This window comes from Onthophagus taurus, chromosome 2 (assembly GCF_036711975.1).
Source record: "Onthophagus taurus isolate NC chromosome 2, IU_Otau_3.0, whole genome shotgun sequence".
NCBI lineage: Eukaryota > Metazoa > Arthropoda > Insecta > Coleoptera > Scarabaeidae > Onthophagus > Onthophagus taurus.
In genome coordinates, this window is record NC_091967.1 from 26,995,904 (window position 1) to 27,018,888 (window position 22,985).

The window sequence follows — 22,985 nt, forward strand, 5'->3', positions numbered from 1 at the left end:
ATATAAACAAGGGGGACTTTTTGCAAGTGAAGCTAATGGATTTAAAGAGAAAAAGCCTAAAAATGTTTGTAGCTAAAATTCTGAATACTGAAGGTGGAATTATCACAGTTTCATTCATGCGCCAATACAGACAAAATTTCGACACGTATGTTTATCCAGAAATACCAGACGTGAGTGAAATTTTTCCCAACGAAATATGTACCGCAAGAATGGACCAAGGTAAGGGTATCTTAAATACCCAAAGCGGGCCGTTCAGTCCCTACTCCTAATGCCTTTCGACCCATCAGCCTAACGTCATTTCTGTTGAAATCTTTGAAAAAGTTCTGGAACGGTATATCCGTACGGTGCCATTGGTATCTGGTCCACTGAGTAGCCACCAGTATGCTTATCAAACGGGAAAATCAGCAGAATTGACTCTACACAACTTCGTTGGTAGAGTATTCAGGACGCTGCAGGATAAAGAAATCTTGGTTTGTGCGTTTCTGGATATAGAAGAAGCGTTCAACAACGCAATACCACAATCTCTTGAAAGAGCTGCTCTTGACAGGGGAGTGGAAGCAACTATAGCGGGTTCGATCCGCAATATGCTTGATAGCAGAATAGTTTCTACTTCACTCCACGGTGACACGGTACGCTTCAGGCCGGGAGGTGGCTGCCCGCAGGGGGGGGGGGGCGTTATCTCCCCTGCTTTGGTCTCTCCTGGTTGACGATCTGATTGCGATAGTCGAAGCCGTTGGTGTAGAAATACAATCATAGTCTTTTGAAATTGCCGTGATGATCAAAGGAACCTGTTTGTCGAGGATATCTAAAGTCCTCCAGGTTACCCTAAATACCATTTGTGCTTGGTGTATGGGAGAGAACTTCTCAATAAACCCGCAAAAGACAATTGTTGTGCCCTTCACCAGGAAACGAAAGTTGGATGGACTAATCTGCCAAACTATCCAAGCTGAAGAAATTCCTTTCTCAAAGGAAGTCAAATATCTAGGAGTAATCCTAGACAAAACCCTGTAATGGAATGTACATTTGCAGGGAGTTTTGCACAAAGCTAGACTATCCTTGTGGACTTGTCGCAGTCTTTGTGGAAAAAATTGGTATTTTACCCCTGAAAGACTGTACTGGCTCTATATGACTGTAGTTAGACCTATAATAACATACGGAGCAGCGACCTGGTATAGGAAAGTCCGACAGACTTCAGTTATCAGTAAACTTTCACGAATTCAACGAGTAGCCGGATTGGCAATCTCTGGTGCGATAAGCACAACGCCAACTCTAGCAATGGAGGTTCTGCTTGGCCTATCTCCTCTGCATTTGCATATAGAGAAAGTGGCTAGAACAACCATTTACAGATTTAAGCAATATGCTCAAAACTGTTCCGACATGTCCTACCAATGGGCTGCGGAAGACATTATAAGCACTGATACTGTGCTATCAATGCCGTCAGATTTAGCTGTATCACTATCAGTGATTAATGCTCGATACCAGATTGTATTGCCTGAGCGGCAGTTCTGGATCGAAAATGAAAATTCTCTGGTTCAGGCAGACATTTGCTTGTACACAGATGGATCAAAAACGCCTGAAGGGGTCGGAGCAGGAGTATACTGCCAGTCACGTCAAATTAAGCAAGCTTACAGGCTTGGTACGTACTGTACTGTATTCCAGGCGGAAGTATTTGCTATTGACATGGGTGCTAAAATCCTTCTTGAAAGAGGGGTGAAGAACATGACAGTACGAATTTTCTACACTTCTCAGACAGTCAAACCGCTCTCTAGGCGCTGCACGCCGTGAAAACGGTGTCGGCATTGGACTGCATGGTGAAATTTGATAACGATATCTATCGGGGTACAATAGATCCTTAGGGTCGCGGTGCAATGTTGGTTGATCCGCCTACCCGATATGTATTCTATGTAATGTAATATTGTTATAATTAGGGTGTCCAATTCCCGGGACCAAAAATGTTTTCGGTATTCGGGACTAAATTCTAATTCCCGGTACTTGGACCAAAGGTCCCGAATTCCCGAAAATAGTCCCGAAATCAAAATACGTTTGCAAAAAAATATTTAAAAAACATTTAAAAACGTACTTTGGGTTTTTTGCTTTAGTGTTACTGTAGGAGTTCACCAATTGAATAAAACAAATTTATATAGAATGAGAGAAACATAAAAAAATCACAAAGTAGGAAATTTAAAAAAAAAATTTATTTTTTAAAATATGCTTCAAGTGCTATAAGTGCGTTTAAAGATTTATCTCCTAATACCGAGCGTATTTTCGTTGCAAAACAACCGGCAATAAAAAACGCCCTTTCCGATTGTACACTCGTGGGCGGTATAGTTAGCAAATACTCGTAGAATAGTTGAAGATACTTGCCTCGACAACCGCCTTTCTCGAAAAGGGCCATTTCGTCTTTGATTATTGTAATTAATGAATTTTTTGTTGATGTTCCAATTTGAGGTGGTGATATTGCTCTCGTGCTGGTGGACGTAGACATTGGATTTTCAAATATCCTATTTAATTCTACCTTGTTGATTGTTTTTAAGACAAGATAGCGGAATATCGTCTTCCTCTTGCATTGTTGGCGACGATAATCTTTGTATCAAGTTAAAAAAAAATGGGATATTTCCATAGTATCTGGATGATCAAAAAATAAATCATCCGATTTTTTTTACTTGATGTTACTGTTCTTCGTTTATTTATTCGCTGCTTTAATTCAGATTACAAGGCTCTGGTAAATGAAGTATTAATTTTTGAAAGTTCTTGAAACATAAACGTTCCAAAGCTGGCATCAGTCGTGTAAAGATTGGCATCATGTCTACATATCACCAACACAGTAAGTTTAATAGTTTCAAGACACTTTACAACTCCCTGTAGAACTTCAAAGTCATGGTCAGTCAGATTCATCGGCATGGATACATCAATCATAGCCTTCTGAATTTGCCGTTCTAACATTTGAGCTAAGCTGTTCCATCGTGTTTTGCAATCTAAATTAAGTTTTAACTCCTTGCAATGTTTCCCTTTTACATAGTTCTGCAGAACACTGTTTTTTAAAGGAGAGCGACGAAATAATTTGACTATCATTCGTACTTCGGTTACCAGTTTGTGAATGTTCCCGTAATTATTTAAATGAAAGCATATTTGGTCATCGTCTTCAATTAACTCAAAACCACCGTCTTCATTATTGTCACTTTTATAGTCGTCCTCGCTACTACTCGTGTTGCCATCAGTTTTAGTGTTTCGGTTTGATAATTTTTGTTAATTCTTAGAATAAATGACGGCAATCACTGCAAGTTGAATGCCATGAGCAAAGCATAATTGCTGCAGTGGTTTATTAATTTTCTTACTTTCACCATTACACTGGCTCCATCTGTTGTGATCGAAACAATGTCATTTTTTAAGCTTAACTTAAATCGCTCGAGTTTTTTTCAACAAGATCAATACATTTTTCTGCAGGTAAAGATCCTTTGATAGGTACTAATCCGATATTCCATATTTTAAGACTTTGTCTTAATTGTCCATCCAAGTATCCGTGAATATTTGTATTTATATATCGTTTGTTGGCTATGGACGTCCATTCATCGAATGTTAAGCTGAAACGACGACCTTCTTTTCGTAGATATTGTACTTCATCGGTGAAATTGTCAAATACCTTTTCACAATACATTAAAATTCTATTTTGAATTGTTGATATAGAAGTTTGTAAATTCTGAAATCCCCTTGCCTCTAAACCTTTTCTTAAATCTTTAGATGTAATAATAACTATAAATGGAAGTCCATCTAATGCTGCCATTCGAGCGATAACTGCATCTAAAGAATTATCTTCTTCATTGGAATTAATAAGGAAATCATCAGTCAGTTTTCTCTTTTTTTGCATCATTTGAGAAAATTGGGAAGACGAAGTAGAAGATGAGCTAGACTGTAGTTCGTTTTCCTCTTCGTTGTTATCAACAATTGCGACTTCAACAGCCAAATTTTTTTCTAGCGCTGCCGATAACGGACGAGTTGATTGTGGAACCATCCCTTTTTTTTATGCACTCCAGCGAAATGCTTGTGTAATCCTTTTGTTGAGCCGCCTTTACACATAATAATTTTGTTAGGACAAATCTTACATTTCGCCGTTTGTTTATCTGTTGATATATAAAAATGTCGCCATATTGACATTGGATCAGCGTATTTTTTTGGGTGTACCGTATAAATTACGGACTCAGAACTCATTTTTTAAATTAAAATAGCTTATATGACAGCTAATACCTAAAAAAATTTCATCACAATGAATGAAAAGCTTTTATTTATAATACTTTCAAAGCTTTTACTTTGTTAAGCATTTAGTATTTTTTTTTATACAATTGTCCCAACTTTTGGTACCCCCTTTTTTCTCTTAAACTATAACTACCACAGATTTAAATGTAGCGATTTTTCATTCCATGGAAAGAGGAAGGAGAAATGCATTTTAAAAAACGCGAATTGTTTAACGCTTAAACAATCTCAAAGTGATGGCAGAAATTTTAGTGTACACAACACTTGCGCATTTGATTCTGTCAGTCAGTTGTTTTTAAAGTCATTGAGAAATGAACATACCAGAGGAATTGTTGAAAGTTGGGATAATTGCAATTATTTCAAATACTTGATTAAATTGCATAACAATGGCAAAGAACTTTTCAGTAGACATGAGGTTTGTCCCAATAAGCCAGAAAACCGCTCAAAAACGGTTTTAGAATTAAATATAATAGCAATTCGGTTTCTGGAACAATTTTTTTCGCATGTTGGGACAAGCCTATAGACTAATTCAGTGACTTGAGCTAACATGACTATCTCAATTCAACTACCGTAATAATATAATATTTCCGCAATCTATACTAAATAGTTATTTATGTATTAAAGCATTAAAGCCGATAAATAAATAATTAATGGCACGTTTGTATAACAATACACGTTTTTTTAATACTCACGTGCCTTTATTACAGCTTAAAAAAGACGGGCTTTAAAGCATTGATACATAAATAACTATCAAAAATATCACACAATAAAAAATACTGTAATGATTAACTTACTGATTTATATCCGCATATTTAAGGTATTGCGTCTAATACATATTCTACAAGGACAAAAATTTTGAAAGATATAATGCCGGAAAAGAATCAAAGAGTGGTAGGCGAAACGACTATTTTAAAATGTGAATTTTCGGTGGGTGAGCTTGTACCACTTTTATTTAAGGGAAATTCGCTACTCATGGAAAAGCGTCATTGTATGAGCTGCAATTGGTCACAAAACTTTCCAATACAAAGTTTAGCTGTGAACACCGACAGTATAAAATTTTTAGAAAAAACTTGTATAGGAATTTGTGAAGAAAAAAGGTTTCCTTGTGTGCAATGCGGCAAAAATGCTGCAAGTAAAATTGCATATTGCGGTAAAACCTCTAAAATACAACTGAGACCATTTTAAATTATATCCTCCTAATACATCACATAATATTTTAGGTCCGTACTTAATTATTGACACTTACACAGAGGGGTCTAGCCTTAAACGGACAAATATACACGATATACCCTGTATGATATCGTTCCAAGGTGAAGATTACCACCTGGAGGGATTTGTAAATTATATTTGTGTACCGAGCTGTGATGAAAATGTGGATCTGAGTTATAACGTGTGTCATTACACGTAAAATATTTTCCACGACAATGGAGATTACACAGAAATTGACGATTTAATTTCGGAAGACCGTGAAGTTAAATCCAAGTTTATTGTTCCGCACATTTTGTTATATTGTAAAAAAAAAGTTAATAAAAACTGTTAAATACATTATAATTTATAAATTCCGGTCGAACCGGAAGTGATATAGTAACAACACTAACTTCATAAAGTAAACCTTTTTGTCCTGTATCGATGTGCCAAATATCAAATCTGTGGTAGTTATAGTTTAAAAGAAAAAAGGGGGTACCAAAAAGTTGGGACAATTGTATAAAAAAAATACTAAATGATTAGTACCAAAAATTTTAACATAGTACAAAATTAGTACATAAATAGCACTAAATTATGGCACTATGAAAATGCTGATATCTTAAAAGGGGGGTGTAACTGGACGTCCAGCTACACCCCCCACTTTGATATACAGGGTGATTCACATAAGAACCGACACAGAGCAAGGACATGTAGAGGACAATAAATTAAGATGATTTAAAGTAACTTACCTCTATACTAAGTTGTACAACTGAGGAGTTATAGGACTTCAAAGTTGACTCTTAAATTTTTAAAAAGTTCAATATCTTCGTAATAAATTAAGCTAGAAAAACCAAATTTGGTATACGTTATGAGTATACCAAGAGTATTAATTGGTAGCAAATTGAACTCAATTGAGGCATTTCAAAGTGTTGATTAAGGGTGATGGTACCTTAAATTTTGACAGATCTTTTTAACCTGTTGACGGATTTTATACATTACTACTTCATTTCATGTGGAATTTAATTCTAAAACTTTTTTTACTCTTATTATTTTTTAAAAAACTTTGTCGTTTTCATAAAAAACTTAAATAACTAAAGACACTTATTTCGTAATGTTACTTAAAATAAGCGAAAATTCAGTAGTCGGCTATGAAATTTTACGTCAAACATGACAAATAGGTTATAAAATTATGTGACAACAAGGTTTTATAACCTATTTGTCAAGTTTGACGTAAAATTTCACAAACGACTACTGAATTTTCGATGATTTTAAGTAGCATTAACGAAATACGTGTCTTTAGTTATTTGAGTTTTCTATGAAAACGACAATGTTTTTTAAAAAATAATAAGAGTAAAAAAAGTTTTAGAAATAAATTAAATTTAGGAGACCATCACCCTTAATCAACCCTTTGAAATGCCATAATCGGTCTCAATTTGCTACCAATTAATACCTTCAGTACACTCATAACGTATACCAAATTTGTTTTTTCTAGCTTAATGTATTATGAAGATATTCAATGATTTAAAAATTTAAGACCAAACTTTGAAAGCCTATAACTCCTCAGGGGTACAACTTAGTATAGAGATAAATTGCGTTAAATCATCTTAATTTATTATCCTCTACATGTCCCTGCTCTGTGTCGGTTCTTATGTGAATCACCCTGTATATAAAAAATATACTAAATGATTAGTATAAAAATTTTTAATGCCGTACAAAATTAGTATATAAATAGCACAAAACGATGGTACCATCAAAATGCGGGTGGGTGTAACTGAACGTTCAGCTACACCCTCCACTTTGATATACAGGGTGTATCTGAATGACTGCAACAAACTTCAAGGGGTGATTCTTTAGTGAATTTTAAGGGTACTTTGATATATGAACCATGAGCGACTTCGGTTCCCCTAAGGAGCTCCAAAAATGGCGGAAAATTTTGGTTTAATTTCTTTTTCTCAAAAACCATAAACGCTAGGAAAATAAAATTTGGGGAATATGTTTAACTCATAATAGGGCACGTTTTGATCCTATTTGTACTTTCAACCTACCCTTCTAAATTACTAAACATAACCACCCTTTACATTTTTGCTAATATTTTTTTTATACAGATCATAAATACATTAAAAATTTTTTACCTAGGTAGATGAAAGTATCCTAAAAAAAAATATTTAAAAAAAATTTTTCCAAAACCGTCTAATTTTTGAGAAAAAAATAATAATAAAAATACTGCACGTTAAACATCGGGGTTGTCGATCAAAAGTTGGAATGAATTTTTAATGAAAAAATCTTAGTAGGCTCTATAATCTTTGTCAGAAATATTTTTGACGTTTAAATGTCAGTGTTTTTCTTACTATTATTATTGTTTTTCAAATTAATTTTTAAATAAAGTTCTATCGCATTTACGCTCGTTCACTCGATGTTTAAAAATTTCAAATAAAACAATAATAATAGTACGAAAACCACTGACATTTAAACGTCAAAAATATTTCTGACAAAGATTGCAAAGCCTACTAAGATTTTTTCATTTAAAATTCATTCCAACTTTCGATTAACAACCCACAGCTTAACAGTTAGTGTTTGCTTAATTATTTTTTTTCTCAGAAATTATTAATTTTTCGAAGAACATCAGAGAGACAAAAAAGTTTTACAATAGTTTTATCTATCTAACTGAATTTTTTCCAATGTATTTATCATCTTCATATAAAAAATCTAGGCATAAATTGAACGGGGGTGGTTACGTTTAGTAGTTTAGAAGGATAGATTGATAGTACAAATAGGGTCAAAACGTGCCCTATTATGAGTTAAACATATTCCCCAAATTTCATTTTCCTAGCGTTTATGGTTTTTGAGAAAAAAAAAATAAACCAAAATTTTCCGCCATTTTTGGAAGGGTGTAGCTCCTGAAGGGAGCCGAAGTCGCCCATAGTTCATATATCAAAGTACCCTTAAAATTCATTAAAGAATCACCCCTTGAAGTTTGTTGCAGTCATTCAGATACATCCTGTATATAAAAAATATACTAAATGATTAGTACAAAATTTTTTAATGTAGTACAAATTTAGTTGTACATAATTATGGCAGTATCAAAATACTGATATCTTAAATAGGGGGTGTAGCTGTACGGACCTCTCGAGGTCGATATTTTTAACAGGTTATAACCTGTTAGTTGTAGTTGTTCTGATATTTTAATTTTTTTCTTAATTTCGGTACTTTTAAAATCCCGGGACTTCTTAGTGGTCCCGGACACCCTAGTTATAATATCTCTCATATATTTTATAAACATACATATTATTTAATGTAATATTGTCATTATGTAAACAAATAAATCATTTGTTAGGTAACAAATAGAACCTAAGTTATAGGTATGATAAAAATTTGTTTATTAAAAAAAATTTATTTCATTAAAATGGACGGATATAATAATAGATTCGTTTTAAATAAACAATATAAAATAAGTGTAAGGTCAATATAAAACTTTTGTTACACTTATAATCTAAAATATTCAAAACTGAGATTCATAATCATTTGAAATGTACAATAATTAATTATAAGGCACTATAACATTACTTTTATGCATTTTCTTCACTACCAATTTAATAATTGATAATTGTCTTACAACAGACATTTGTAAGATATGGTTTAACAATTTGAGGCATAACTTTGATTTCATGCTGGTGAAGAAATGCAAGTAGTTTTAGTAATTAACACTATCAAGAATGATGAATAAAAAATGTTAATAAAATTGTAATCCCAACTAATATTTTTGATACAGCATTTCGTCCAGAATTTGACTAAAACAAAAAAAAATAGTAACAAAAAATTATAGCTAACATAAATACTATATCTTACAAAGATGTAATAGTTACACCTATCTCCTCGACAACAATCGAAACATCTCCAATCTTCATACCAAATGTGTGTACAATGAATCATACTTGCACTACGTTTTTGATGACATTGTGCTTTTGTTGCACACATCTTTGAGATGTAATATTGTTTTTTAGCACCTTCAGTCCAATATGGAGTACTACCCCAGCTTATTTCTGTTAAACACACATCCTGCTCAGTTTGACAAGTCTGCATTGTACTTCCACATTTTTCATTATTGCTCTCTTGTCTTTCACAAACATAACATTCTAAAGCAGATGCTAAAACCAAATTTAAATAATCAATTAAACTTAGAAACACCTTGGTTTATGTTAGTGACTCATGCAAGTTAAGAAATTCAACTTGTTTAAAGGAATAACTTTAAGAAAACCCTAAATTAAGGATACTTACATATATTTATATTACCTACAATTAATATTATTAATATATACGAAGAAATAAATGCGTTCATGGTTTTAAAATAAATAATTAAATTTGTAAACAACCAGAACCCAAAACACACCTATCTTATTAAAATCCTAGACATAGCGATATTACGATTTTTACGTTGGTATTAATTGATGATTAAAAGAAATTAACAAAATTAAAATTTACTAATTATTTAATAAACGTTAATTAAACATTAATAATAACACAAAAATTTGAAACTTTAATAAATATTAAATAAAATCTGAATTATTTATCCCAAATTTAGTAACTTTCATTTATAAATGTTGCCATTCTTATATTTGACACACAACACAACTTTCACTCACGGTCAAATGTCAAAATGTAATGTCGCTTTCACGTATAGCGCATTTAAAATTTGTTTAGCAACAATTATTTAATAATAGTTTTATAATAACGGCTTAAATATTTATATGTGAATGTTAATTAAAAATCATGGAAGGAACTTTATGGAAATGGACAAATTACTGGAACGGTAATTTTAATTCTTCATTTATTTGATTTTAATAATTCTATTCTTTTGATTATAATATTTACTGACAGGTTGGCAAACCAGATGGTTTGTCTTGGAAAATGGTGTACTAACTTATTATAAATCTCAAGAGGAAGTTAATCAAGGATGCAAAGGATCAATTAAAGTACAAGCTTGTGAAATAAATGGTAAATTTTGTATTTAAAATTGTTAAGCTGGTAATAATATTTTTAATGTCTTTTAGTGAATTATATTGATATTACAAGGATGGATTTAGTAATTCCTGGCGAACAACATATGTATTTAAGGGCCCCAACATCTCAAGAGCGACAAAAATGGCTTGTTGCATTAGGTACTGCTAAAGCTTGTGTTCAAACTAAAAATAGAAAAGATTCAGGTAAAAATATTGTGTGTGATTGGAAAAAATTACAGTTTACATCAATAACAAAATTTTGTTGATATAAATTTAACTTAACTTTAATAAAACATCTTTTTGGTGATTCATATCAAAGTTTGAAAGCAAATAATAGGAAATTCAATAACAAAGAAGGAGTGTTCTCACCCTGATGTGAAAGTTTTATAATATACAAAATTCTAGTAAATATAATATGCATTTTAATAATTTTGAAAATAACTTTTGCTATTATAAGAGGATGAAATTAAACATCAATCTGATGGTGAGTTTTGACCTTCTTGAAAATTTTGAACATAGATTAAATAAATTTTATCAATTAAAAAACTACAACAATCTTATCTGCATAAAATTACATATCTAAACATAGTGATGATTTATATATTTAACTCACTATCACACCACTCGAATTTTACTTTTATCTTTAATTTAAGTAATTATTTATTCAAATTAATAAAAGCAATATGTTGTGCAAGTTAATACTTATGTAATTTAGCTTTATTATGCAGTTTCCATCCACTATATGCATTAGTATGCATCCATGTCAGAGGAACACTCAGGTGGAACCCGAACTATTTGCAGACAGTTGCCCGTTTTTATAATACTCCCTCTGTTCCAAATTATGGTATACATTTCTTTTTACAATTTATCTCAAATTATGGTATACAAAACTTTAGAAACTGTTTTATTGTGATTGTAAAATTAGTAATTCAATTTGTATCTTAATTTGAACATACATTAATGAAAATTTTACACATTTAAACACAATTCAGTTGGTTCAATGTAAACGCCCTTTATGACGAAGCTTTTGCTTTTGTTTATGCGTCTGAGAGCAAAAGCGCAAGAGAGAATTTGCTACAACTTTCGGTGGAAAAGTTTTTCTGTAGCATGCTCAGATTCAAATTTATTCAATTTTATAGTTGTCGCCTGTTGAGGCCATCATGGTTGACTCCATGCACTTTTGTAGTGTCGAGAATACGTTATCTAACTTTTCTTTGGTTAATGCGTCGAAGACTTTTAGCACAATCTATTCATTCATAGTTTTTGGCGATTTTCATATTTTGACAATTCCTGGTTTGAACCTAAGAAATGGTGATATCTATGGTGGCATTGACTATGGATTATGTTATCTTGATTCATTATCATTAATTTTTATGGGAAACGTTTTTCTCAATCACCTTTAGTTTTCTATTTATAACAGAATTTAACGCAGATGATTGTCAATTTTGATATTTTGACAATTCCTGGTTTGAACCTAAGAAATGGTGATATCTATGGTGGCATTGACTATGGATTATGTTATCTTGATTCATTATCATTAATTTTTATGGGAAACGTTTTTCTCTATCACCTTTAGTATTCTACTTATAACAGAATTTAACGCAGATGATTGTCAATTTTGATATTTTGAGAATTCCTGGCTTGAACCTAAGAAATGGTGATATCTATGGTGGCATTGACTATGGATTATGTTATCTTGATTCATTATCATTAATTTGTACGGGAAACGTTTTTCTCTATCACCTTTAGTTTTCTACTTATAACAGAATTTAACGCAGATGATTGTCAATTTTGATATTTAGAGAATTCTGGCTTCAACCTAAGAAATGGTGATATCTATGGTGGCATTGACTATGGATTATGTTATCTTGATTGATTATCATTAATTTTTATGGGAAACGTTTTTCTCTATCACCTTTAGTATTCTACTTATAACAGAATTTAACGCAGATGATTGTCAATTTTGATATTTTGAGAATTCCTGGCTTGAACCTAAGAAATGGTGATATCTATGGTGGCATTGACTATGGATTATGTTATCTTGATTCATTATCATTAATTTGTATGGGAAACGTTTTTCGCTATCACCTTTAGTTTTCTACTTATAACAGAATTTAACGCAGATGATTGTCAATTTTGATACTTTGAGAATTCCTGGCTTGAACCTAAGAAATGGTGATATCTATGGTGGCATTGACTATGGAGTATGTTATCTCGATTCATTATCATCAATTTTTAAGGAAAACGTTTTTCTCTATCACCTTTAGTTTTCTACTTATCACAGAATTTAACGCAGATGATTATCAATTTTGATATTTAGAGAATTGCTGGCTTCAACCTAAGAAATGGTGATATATATGGTGGCATTGACTATGGATTATGTTATCTTGATTGATTATCATTAATTTTTATGGGAAACGTTTTTCTCTATCACCTTTAGTATTCTACTTATAACAGAATTTAACGCAGATGATTGTCAATTTTGATATTTTGAGAATTCCTGGCTTGAACCTAAGAAATGGTGATATCTATGGTGGCATTGACTATGGATTATGTTATCTCGATTCATTATCATCAATTTTTAAGGAAAACGTTTTTCTCTATCACTTTTAGTTTTTTAATCATAACAGAATTTAATGTAGATGATTGTCAATTTTGATATTTTGGGATTTCCTGGTTTGTACATAAGAAATGGTGTTAGCTATGGTGGCATTGGTTATGAATTATGTTATGTTGATCTATTATCATCAATTTGGAACCAATCAACATGGATCTAATGGCTGGTACAACGTTATCGATAATCATCTTTTTGCATTCTGCTGCGTTAATAGGCTCGATGTTTTTGGTCATCATTGTTCCTCTTATTCTCTTCAATAATCCACAATTTTTTCGAATTTTGCTATTTTCGCCGATTAAGTTTTAAAAATTTGTATAAAATCCATATCTTGGAATATGAGTATGAAAATTTCCCAAAGTGTTAATAAAAGTATCCTCTTTCCAATGAGCCAACCCGTTTTAAAAAATAACATTTAATTTTTGAGGAAACAATATTTGAAGTTTTGATAAAATTTTCGATGTTGCAATTTTCATCGATAATTTTCTAAATTCGCTATAAAATTAATTTCTTGAAGGATCCTTGTGGAAATATCGCCAATTATTAATTAAAGTATCCTCTTTTTAGAGTTGCTTCGTTAGTTAAATCAGCATCAAAAAAGTTCATTTTGTATCTTGGCTCCAAATAAGTTGACATATCTTATCAGCTTTCTTATTAATTTCATTTTTATTCAAATATCGTAATAATGCGGCAATGTAGGGTATCACTTCAGAAATGTATCAGAAGTTATGACCATAATGGCCGGATAACCGGATATCCGGCCGAAGGGGATGCCGAATATCCGGTATCCGCCTTTTCGCAAAATCACTATCTGTTCTATCTCTAAAGACAACGAAGTTATCGGCTTGTAAAGTAGATAGAAAAACAAGGGTAATAGTTTGTTGCTGAGAGGTTTGTTCCTGTCGTCGCACTGGTGATTGCAATTTAACAAAAGTCAAGTGTTATTCGTTGCTCATTTGTTTTGTGAAATAAAAACAATTGAATGCTGTCTTATTATGGCAAATAAAATATTAAACAACTTTTGTATAAAATGTTTTTTTTAAGTAGATACTTGCCAAGATATACATACAGGATGATTCAAAAAAGCGCTGACAGACTTCTAGGGCAGGTAATACATCAAAAATTAAGATGAAAAGTCTTAATGTACATGGGGTCGCAAATGCCTCCTTAACGAGATATAGCGGGTCAAAGTTTCTTTAAAATTAAACATTATCTACAATAAAAAGCCCTTTTTCAAAAATATTTTCAACTCCACTGCTAATTTTGTCAAATGGGCAGTATTTTCGTGTAAAGTGATCATTTATCTATCAATTGGTCTCTTACAAAACTTTGATTAAAGCAACAGTTTTTGATTGAATTAACAAATTTTCTACAAACGTGTTTTTCTTAAAAACTATTGCTTTGATCAAAGTTTTGTACGAGACCAATTAATAGATAATTGATCACTTTACACGTGTAGAGAGCAATAGCGAAGATAATATTTTTAAAAAAGTGCTTTTTATTGCAGATAATGTTTAATTTTAAAGAAACTTTGATCCGCTATATCTCGCCAACGAGGCATTTGCGACCCCATGTATATTAAGACTATTCATCTTAATTTTTGAGTGGTTTTTTGAATCATTCTGTATATGTACTCTATTCCATACATAATGGACACCTGTATAATCAGAAAATAGATCTTTTTGTAACAAAATGTATTTAAAAAACACGCCGCAATTCGATAATATACCTCTTCATCTGGTAGCAATAATACATTTAACTCAAAAAGGTTTCCTGTAAAGTCAGAACACAAGGAAATCTATCGATAACATTAGAAAGACACAAAGGTTTACGACAGGGAGATGGGCGGTCATGGATGCTTTTTAAAACCGCCCTGGAAAAGGTAGTACAAGATGTAGTACTCTGAACATCTGGAACAATATTCAACAATTCAACGCAGATCTTGATATTTACCAACAACATAGATATTATGGGGAGAACAGAAAACGAGGTAAAGGAGGCCTATACAAGTTTGAAAACGTAGGCGTAGGAGATAATGGGAAGATTATATAATATAGGACTTAAAGATAAATTTTACAAAGACCACGCATACCACAACATTTGGACGCTGGAAATTGAACGACAAGATAGAGACGGTTAGCAGTTTTGTATACTTGGGATAAATAATAAAAATTCGATCACCGAAGAAAATCCAAGCCAACAAATGCTTTCATGGGCTTATATTAGTCCTATACAAGACCAGCAATACGACCAGCACTAAGCAGAATCGAGAGGAAAGTGCTTAGAATAATATACGACGCTGTTTATAATAACGGTGTCTGACGTCGATTTTACTATGTCGAGTTGTATCTTCTATATTGCGAACCAGAGATATTTAAATTTATCAAATTGCAAAGGGATCTCCTTAATAAATTTATCTTAATCCTGAATTTGAATTGTCAAAATTATGAGCAAAACATGGCGAAAATAAAAGCGTTTGTTATGCAAACAGTTTTAGAACCTGTGTATCTATAAAATCATGTGACTCCGATATTGCGTGGCGATACAACTTTGGACTATGAGGCACTTTTTATTTTGAGTATAAATACGGTCTTGGTCCTTAAGGGGTTAAACAACCAAAATGCCTCTTACACATTGCTCTCATTATCTACCTACACATTGTCGCAAATTGTTCATGACAAGTTAAAAATATGTTTTTACTGGTTACAGCCACTTACTCTTCTATTCTTCCTGATACATACACAACACAAATTCGTCTTTGTAAATAAGTGAGGCCAAAAATTGGAGAGATCATTTTGAATGTATGGAAGCTTTAAGAACAGATCCCTGGGGAAATCTATACATTGGTATGAAAACTGGAGGTGAATTTTAAGTAAGAAGAAGAAGAAATGTTCTAATCTCTGTGTCGTGTCTCCTGAGCTTCTTCACTTATTTGTCTAATTGGTACCTATTGTTACTTTTTCAACGACTTCTTTACTATGGAGTGAAGTTTGTGGAGGGTTTTTGATGTCTGGAATAGAATTTTTCTAAATCTTTCCAATTTATACTTACGATATGACAGCAAAGCTGTCAAAAAAAAATATCGCATCCGAGTTACATATAAAATCAAGTCTTGTGGCAACAACTTTAACTTTGTTTCGTGCCTTCTGATTTTCTTTACTAAATTGTTGTTGACTTCTTTGCTATAGAGTCAAATTTAGCAATTTATGACGAATTTCTGATGTGTGACTTGCGATATGACGGCAAATTTGTAAACAAAGGCGTTAAAACCGGAGGTTGGGAAGGGCATACCACCAGTGTTGTACAAAAAACTTCTTTCTCATTGGATATAGCAACTGCAGAAACTTCCTTGTTCAATAAGTTACTATAAATAATGAGTTTGATTTGGATTTTTATGCAGACAAGACTGGAGTTGGAGTAGAGATTAAATTGAAGTTGATAGTTTCGTACCAAACAAAATTTATAATTGAATTATAATTAGGAGTTGCAACTCTTAAAGCATCTTCTAAATGTAATGGAAGGGATACAGAAGAAATCCCTTCCTATCGTTTGTGGAACTCACGATCTCGCTCTTCGTGAGAAGGAATCTGTCATGAAATTTGATGGACAATTCTTAGGATTTTACTTCTGCTTCTTCTTTTTCTTGCCCCCATTTTACCTCATCCATTTCTTGTAGGTGTTGATAGTTCGGTGTCACTTTTTCCCCAAATATCTATGCAGATATACTAAATATTTTACAAGGTCGCTGATATGTATGGAAACGGTCAATTATTTCCTAAAGTAAGATAGCTAGCAAAAAATATTAAGATACAACAGTTTTAGTGTTTTTAAAAATCTATTACAATAAAGACAAATTAAGTATACAAGGTCAGTCAAAAAGTTATGGCGAAACAAAGTTACGTTTTCTTTAATGGAACACCCTATATTATTAGATATTTCGGTTCAACTTGAAACTCTAAATTCTAAACAAAATTCATGTAGCACATAAAAACCTAAACTTAACCGTTTCCGAAATGTTGAACATTAAATCATTCTTATAGATTACACAAAATTATTTTTATAGCTGATCAAGTTATCTTTGAAAGTTTTTCATTTCTATAGCAACGCAATAACATAACACATGTCAAAAATACAAAAGTTTGAATAATTTGTGCCCATTGATAAATTACGGAATAAATTAGATAAATTCGTAATTTTCTAAAGCTCTCGATGCCTGGAAAACAGTTAAGTTTAGATTTATGGTGTGCTACATGAATTTTATTTAGACTTTCGAGATGAACCGAAATAGGGAATCATATACAGGATGTTCCATTAAAAAAAATGTAACCTTGTTCCTTTTTGACTGACCCTGTATAGTTAATTTGCCTTTATTATAATATATTTTAAAAAACTCTAAAACTTTTGTATCTTAACATTTTTCGCTAGTAATCAGTGAACTGTATAATATTTTAATATACTGTGAGCGTAAAAAAAAAGTAAACAGCTGTTGTTTTTCTATTAAAAGGTTAATAAAAATGCAGTTAATAACGAAAATCAAAAAGTTTTATTGCAGTCTTCACAACTCATATATACTATATTTAAATCAATAAAAACATAAAAAAAAAACATTATTACCCGTAATAATTCAGTTAATTGTAAAGGTGTACCGAATTTACGCGTCAAAAGAAAGTAAACAGAATACGTAAATAATAGATATTAAGTACAAAAATAAATATAACATCAACTTTTAATACTTGCTTTGAGCTCCTTTGGCCTTCAGCACCTCCCCCTTAATCTCCTTGGCATGGAGTCCACCAAGCTTTTTGTAACATCTGAAGGAATTTTCATCCATTCTTCAGCTTTTTTAAGGTCGTCTTTATTTGAAATGGTCCTTTCTCTGATCTTCTTCTTCTTTCATAGGTAAAACTCCCTAACAAGTGAAAGTGCAATTTTTATTGTTTCCAAATACAACAAAATATCGACAGAATATTAAACATATTGTTTCAAAATATATTAAAGGAACTTAAATCTATTGGAAATTTTTTTATAGAACCTGATCGACTTGTAGTGGTATTAATTTGCTTCGATTTTGAGAGGTTCATCTCGATTTGATGGAACTTTACCAAATCCTTGTTCACTACAGTTGGATATACAAATCCACTCCCCTTTTTTCTTAAAAAATTTAATTGATAATCGCTATCAATAATTTTTTCTACCTCACCCACATAAAACCTGACTGTTTTCTTTGTATAATACTTTGCTAGTACAAAGTCTCCAACTAATATGTTTGGTAACGTGGTTTCAGGGTCTAATAGAGGTAAAATCTGCTGCATAAATTCGTCATCTGATGCTTCTTTGCTAAATTCACTAATATTGTCTGACTCATTATCGTCATAAATCACAAGATCATCCGCTACATCACCGCTGTAGAGAATATAGAAGATTCTTTCTTTTACTTGACTTCTGGGTATTTTTTACTTCATCAAACAATTTTTTCTTTCCTTTGGTTTTGTTTATTATTTTTTGTTCAAGACAGTTTTTCTCCGGCGTTTCTGTAAGGATTTTAGATTTTCCTGGTTGTCTCCCTTTCTTCGTCGAATTTTTCCTTTGTGCCTTAGGAAACGGTCGGATACTTTCAGGAGTGATTACTCCTTCTATCAAGCTAGGACGGCTGCTTGTTGCCGGCGTATTCGTTGAAGCCGAGCTAGAAACTCGTGCTGAAGTGCTGGCTGTCATCGTAATGTTTCTTTCCATTTCTTGATGGCGTGTATTTGCACGAACTTCTTGAACTGTTAAGGATGCGTTGTCAGTAACATATGCAGCCGCAAAATCATCTCTCGAAAAAATATTTCTGTTATATGGCACTATGCCACATTTTCTAAATCCAGAGCAAATATTATCCAAATATTATACAAAATGTGTTTCACCACTTCTAAAAATAAAGATGCCGTCATCCAACCGGATCCTGATTTATTGGATAATCCTAGGCTACCATTAGGCGCACTTTTCATAAATACCGGCTTGTTTTTAGCCCTTGGAAAGACATACACCGGTGGTACTGTACTTCCGTCGGCATTAATGATAGCACAAAAGGTTACCAGTTCTCCTCTCTCGGCTGAAACTACTTGCCCCACTGCTTAGTTCCCGTCATAGCAATAACTGTTGGTGCCTGAAGGACTGTGGTGACCCCTCTTTCGTCAAGATTATAGACATTTTCTGGTGTTATTTTATATTTTTCTAATGCAACTTGCAGATTATCGAAAAATTTTTTCACGTTGGTTTCGTTAAATCCTGTTGCCCTGGCTAGTCTGGTGTTTTCAGATTTTCTTAAACTGAGATTGCTGAACCTTTTCATGAAATAATAAAACAAATGTTGTGCACTTATGAACGTATTAATTTATATTTTCTCTACCGGTTTCGCAGTTTATAAAGTAACTGCATCATCAGGAGAATCCTTAAAATACAAAAGGTGTGTGTTGAAATGTAATAAATCGAAAAGGGAGGATAAAATGATTGGGAAAAAGTATATGTGAATACATAGTAGGAAGTTTATCTATCTAACTGAAATTTTTCCAATGTATTTATCATCTTCATACAAAAATCTAGGCATAAATTGAACGGGGGTGGTTACGTTTAGTAGTTTAGAACGATAGGTTGAAAGTACAAATAGGGTCAAAACGTGCTCTATTATGAGTTAAACATATTCCCCTAATTTCATTTTCCTAGTGTTTAATGTTTTTGAGAAAAAGAAATTAAATCAAAATTTTCCGCCATTTTTGGAATGGGTGTAGCTCCTTAGGGGAGCCGAAGTCGCGCATGGTTCATATATCAAAGTAACCTTAAAATTCACTAAAGAATCACCCCTTGAAGTTTGTTGCAGTCATTCAGATACACCCTGTATATTATTGACATCTTGTTGATCAATGATATTATTTTTCAAAAATTCCTTTATAATTATTAAAGTCTCTTTTGTAGGTACATTCGTGTATAGATTAACTTGTCCAAAGAGAGGATTGTGTATTGTTCAGGTAGTTGTATGTTTTTCAAATGTGATATTAATTCGTTACGATTCTTGATAGAATGTGCTGGTTGAAAGTCTATGAAGTGTTTGAAGAAATACACCAAGAATTTCGAAATGTTATATGTGCTGGAGTCTATTGAACATATGATAGGTCTGATTGGGCAATGTGGTTTGTGTAATTTGGGTGAAGAATAAACTTTCGGAATTTTGGGGTTCATGGGGATTATTCCATAAAGATTTTTATTATAGAATTTAATGAGTGTAGATCTTGTTTCTTTAATTATTGTTTTTACTAATGTATAAAAATCTTTATTTGGTGTTTTTGTGGATTTTTGAAAATTATTCTCTGTCAGAAATAAGTTCGTTTTGTTAATGTAATCGATTTCATTAATGAAAACCATCTCAGCATTTTTGTCTGCCTTAATGCAAATTACCTTATTTTCTATCATCTTTCGTTTTATGTTTTTGATGGTCTCTATTTCCTCTTCTCTCAATCTTTCCCTCTCGTTATCCTTTCTCCTTCTCTTTTTTCTGGATTCTTCCCTAGTTAATATTTGTTTCAAGTCTTTCGTAATGTCTCCTTCTTGTGGGTATCTTCTAATTGCGGCTTCTAATTCTATTGCGGCGCGTCTGAAATTGGGTTTTGTATGAATAGCGTATCTTTCTCCTTTCTCCAGAAGATTTTTCTCTGTCTCGCTAAATTGTATATTTGAAATGTTGATATATTTTCCATGGAATGTATGGTAGTTAGTTTTATTTCCCTGTTTTGAGTGTTGTTTTTGGTTAAGTTTCTTCTTTCTTCGCAATTCATACTTTTCATGAAAGATTCCAAGCCCGCTCTCTTGTTCTTATCCCAGCTCGTTGGGTGTTTTCTGTTAAGTTTTTGAGCAAACTAAAACGCTAGTATCTGAGTTTGCGAATACGTCAGCCCGTAATTTATTTTTGAACTTTGCATTAGATACTCGCACAATTGTTGTTCCTGGTTTGCGGTAAAAACTTGTTGGGTGCTATATTTCGACTGAAATGGCCAATGAAATAGGTCGTTTGAATCACTTTCTACTGTGGCAAGATTAGTGGTTTCAGGCGGCAAGTTGTTATTTTTATTATTTTCCCCTCCTTCATCATCTTCAGTCGGTTGCGCAGCAAGTTGTTCTGTTTCCCCATCTCTGTTTTCTTCTGCTTTCCGCTTTTTGACTTTGTTCAACCTGTTGACTAAGATAGATTTCTTGATATTATATGTTGCTGCAGCATTTCTTATTGATAACCTTCCATCAATAACATCTTTAACTGCAGCAACAATGTCTTCCTCAGATATGGAAGCACGGTCTGGTTTTCTCTTGTACGTACGGACCATTTTTTATGTCCTGAGTCCTGAAACATTTTTTTCCTTAATTATATCAACAAATTTTATTAGGCGGGGGCACATTCGAACAGTCTCAATGTGCCCCTTACCTTTTGTCCTCAAAGTCCTCAAAGTGCCCCCACTGACTGTATTGAACATAAGATCATTTGCAAAATAATAGGTTAGGTCTATACAATAAATAAAACCATGAACATAAGTCTCAATATTGTGTGTATTGAAATATAGAAAATATCCACTTACCAATTTTCATGCAACTTTTTACAGCAACTAACATAAAACACTTAAAATTGAATAAAAATTTCCGTACGTCACAAAACAGCGCGAAACGTTTGGAGAATTTGAAGCAAGTTGTTGCCCTCTGGTACACTTTATTAAAAGTAAAAACAGCAAGTAATGGCGCCATAATTTAAAATGTCCCATTGTACCCCCCTTAGCCCTACTCCAAATTCCGGAATTAGTCAATTACAGACGTAGGTTAAATTGCAGAACTCATCTTTGTGGTTGATCCTGACAGAATAATAATATTGCACTGATTGTGATATTAATTTTTTCATAAATTATATTGTTGATGTAACTGTAATATATTCTTTTAATTAATGTTATGAAATATAATATAAGTTGAATCATTTTAGCAGATACTAATCCAGACACATTAAAATCTAAAAAATCTGAATTGAGATTATATTGTGATTTATTGATGCAACAAGTACATGTAGTTAAAACTGCGGCTATCGATGAAAATGGTCCTCAAATTGCTGTAAGTAAACAATTTTTTAATACCATTAAATTGATTATATCTACTCAGATTTAAATCGCAATAAAAAATAATTATCGGTATTGGTACTTATGATTAATTAAGATTTTATTTTATGCGATAATAATTTAATATAGATAAATTTATAAGTTTAAAAATAAAAACAATGTTTTGTTTTGTGTTTAATTTTTTTATAGAAAATAGATGAAGCTACTAGCCTATTAACAGCAACTTGTGATACGTTTATAAAAACGCTTGAGGATTGCATGAAATTAGCCAGTGCAAATGTACTTTATGAATTGTCGCCAAATAACGACTTGACATTACCTCCAACACCAGTTAATCTTAATCCACCTATAAAAAAGGTATTAATTAATTAATTAATTGTTTAAAACATAATTTTAATAAATATTTTTTAGACAAAAAATGTATCCCGTTTGAATTCGAACGATTCTCAATAAAAATGTGTTTATTGTTACTTCGTCCATTGAGAGTTCCTGAGGTAAAATTTTTATTTGATTTACATTAACATAAGTTGTAATTAATTATAATTGATTTGATGTACGAAACGGTTGTTTATTGATAATTTATCTATGTGTTTTATTATTATTTTATTTCTTTTTACCTTTAATTATTTGTGATTGTGATAGGTGTTACTTAAATATACTTATTATTGGAAAATATTAATGAAAAGAATGTCCTTTTATGTAGGCATCTTCCAAGTTATAACAAAAAATATATGTGATATTTTAGTAACTTTCTTTGTCTTTTTTTAATTCTTAATGTTTTCCATTATTGATCGGTTTTTGTTTACATTCAAGCGA

At 32.1% G+C, this 22,985-nt stretch overlaps 2 protein-coding genes and 1 long non-coding RNA gene across 4 annotated transcripts; 2 read left to right on the plus strand and 1 right to left on the minus strand.

The window, feature by feature from the left end:
- Positions 1 to 4,759: 4,759 nt before the first annotated feature.
- Positions 4,760 to 5,793, plus strand: LOC139429085 (uncharacterized). Its single transcript, XR_011639788.1, has 2 exons — positions 4,760 to 5,398; positions 5,469 to 5,793. It is a non-coding gene; the product is annotated as an uncharacterized lncRNA (long non-coding RNA).
- Positions 5,794 to 8,786: 2,993 nt separating this feature from the next.
- On the minus strand, positions 8,787 to 9,856 carry LOC111429224 (UPAR/Ly6 domain-containing protein cold). Its single transcript, XM_023065076.2, has 3 exons — positions 9,709 to 9,856; positions 9,280 to 9,578; positions 8,787 to 9,221 (listed from the first exon to the last, which is right to left on the minus strand). The coding sequence occupies exons 1-3, from the start codon at positions 9,767 to 9,769 to the stop codon at positions 9,141 to 9,143; spliced, it is 441 nt and encodes a 146-aa protein (XP_022920844.2). The 5' UTR covers positions 9,770 to 9,856; the 3' UTR covers positions 8,787 to 9,140.
- A 203-nt stretch (positions 9,857 to 10,059) lies between these two features.
- On the plus strand, positions 10,060 to 22,917 carry LOC111420881 (pleckstrin homology domain-containing family A member 3-like). Of its 2 annotated transcripts, none has more exons than XM_071194585.1 (6): positions 10,060 to 10,240; positions 10,309 to 10,425; positions 10,482 to 10,634; positions 22,043 to 22,164; positions 22,359 to 22,526; positions 22,581 to 22,917. In XM_071194585.1, the coding sequence occupies exons 1-6, from the start codon at positions 10,201 to 10,203 to the stop codon at positions 22,620 to 22,622; spliced, it is 642 nt and encodes a 213-aa protein (XP_071050686.1). In that variant the 5' UTR covers positions 10,060 to 10,200; the 3' UTR covers positions 22,623 to 22,917. The 2 variants fall into 2 exon arrangements, with proteins under 2 accessions (XP_071050686.1, XP_071050685.1); XM_071194584.1 differs by having other exon boundaries at positions 10,065 to 10,240; positions 22,040 to 22,164.
- The last annotated feature ends 68 nt before the right edge of the window (positions 22,918 to 22,985 follow it).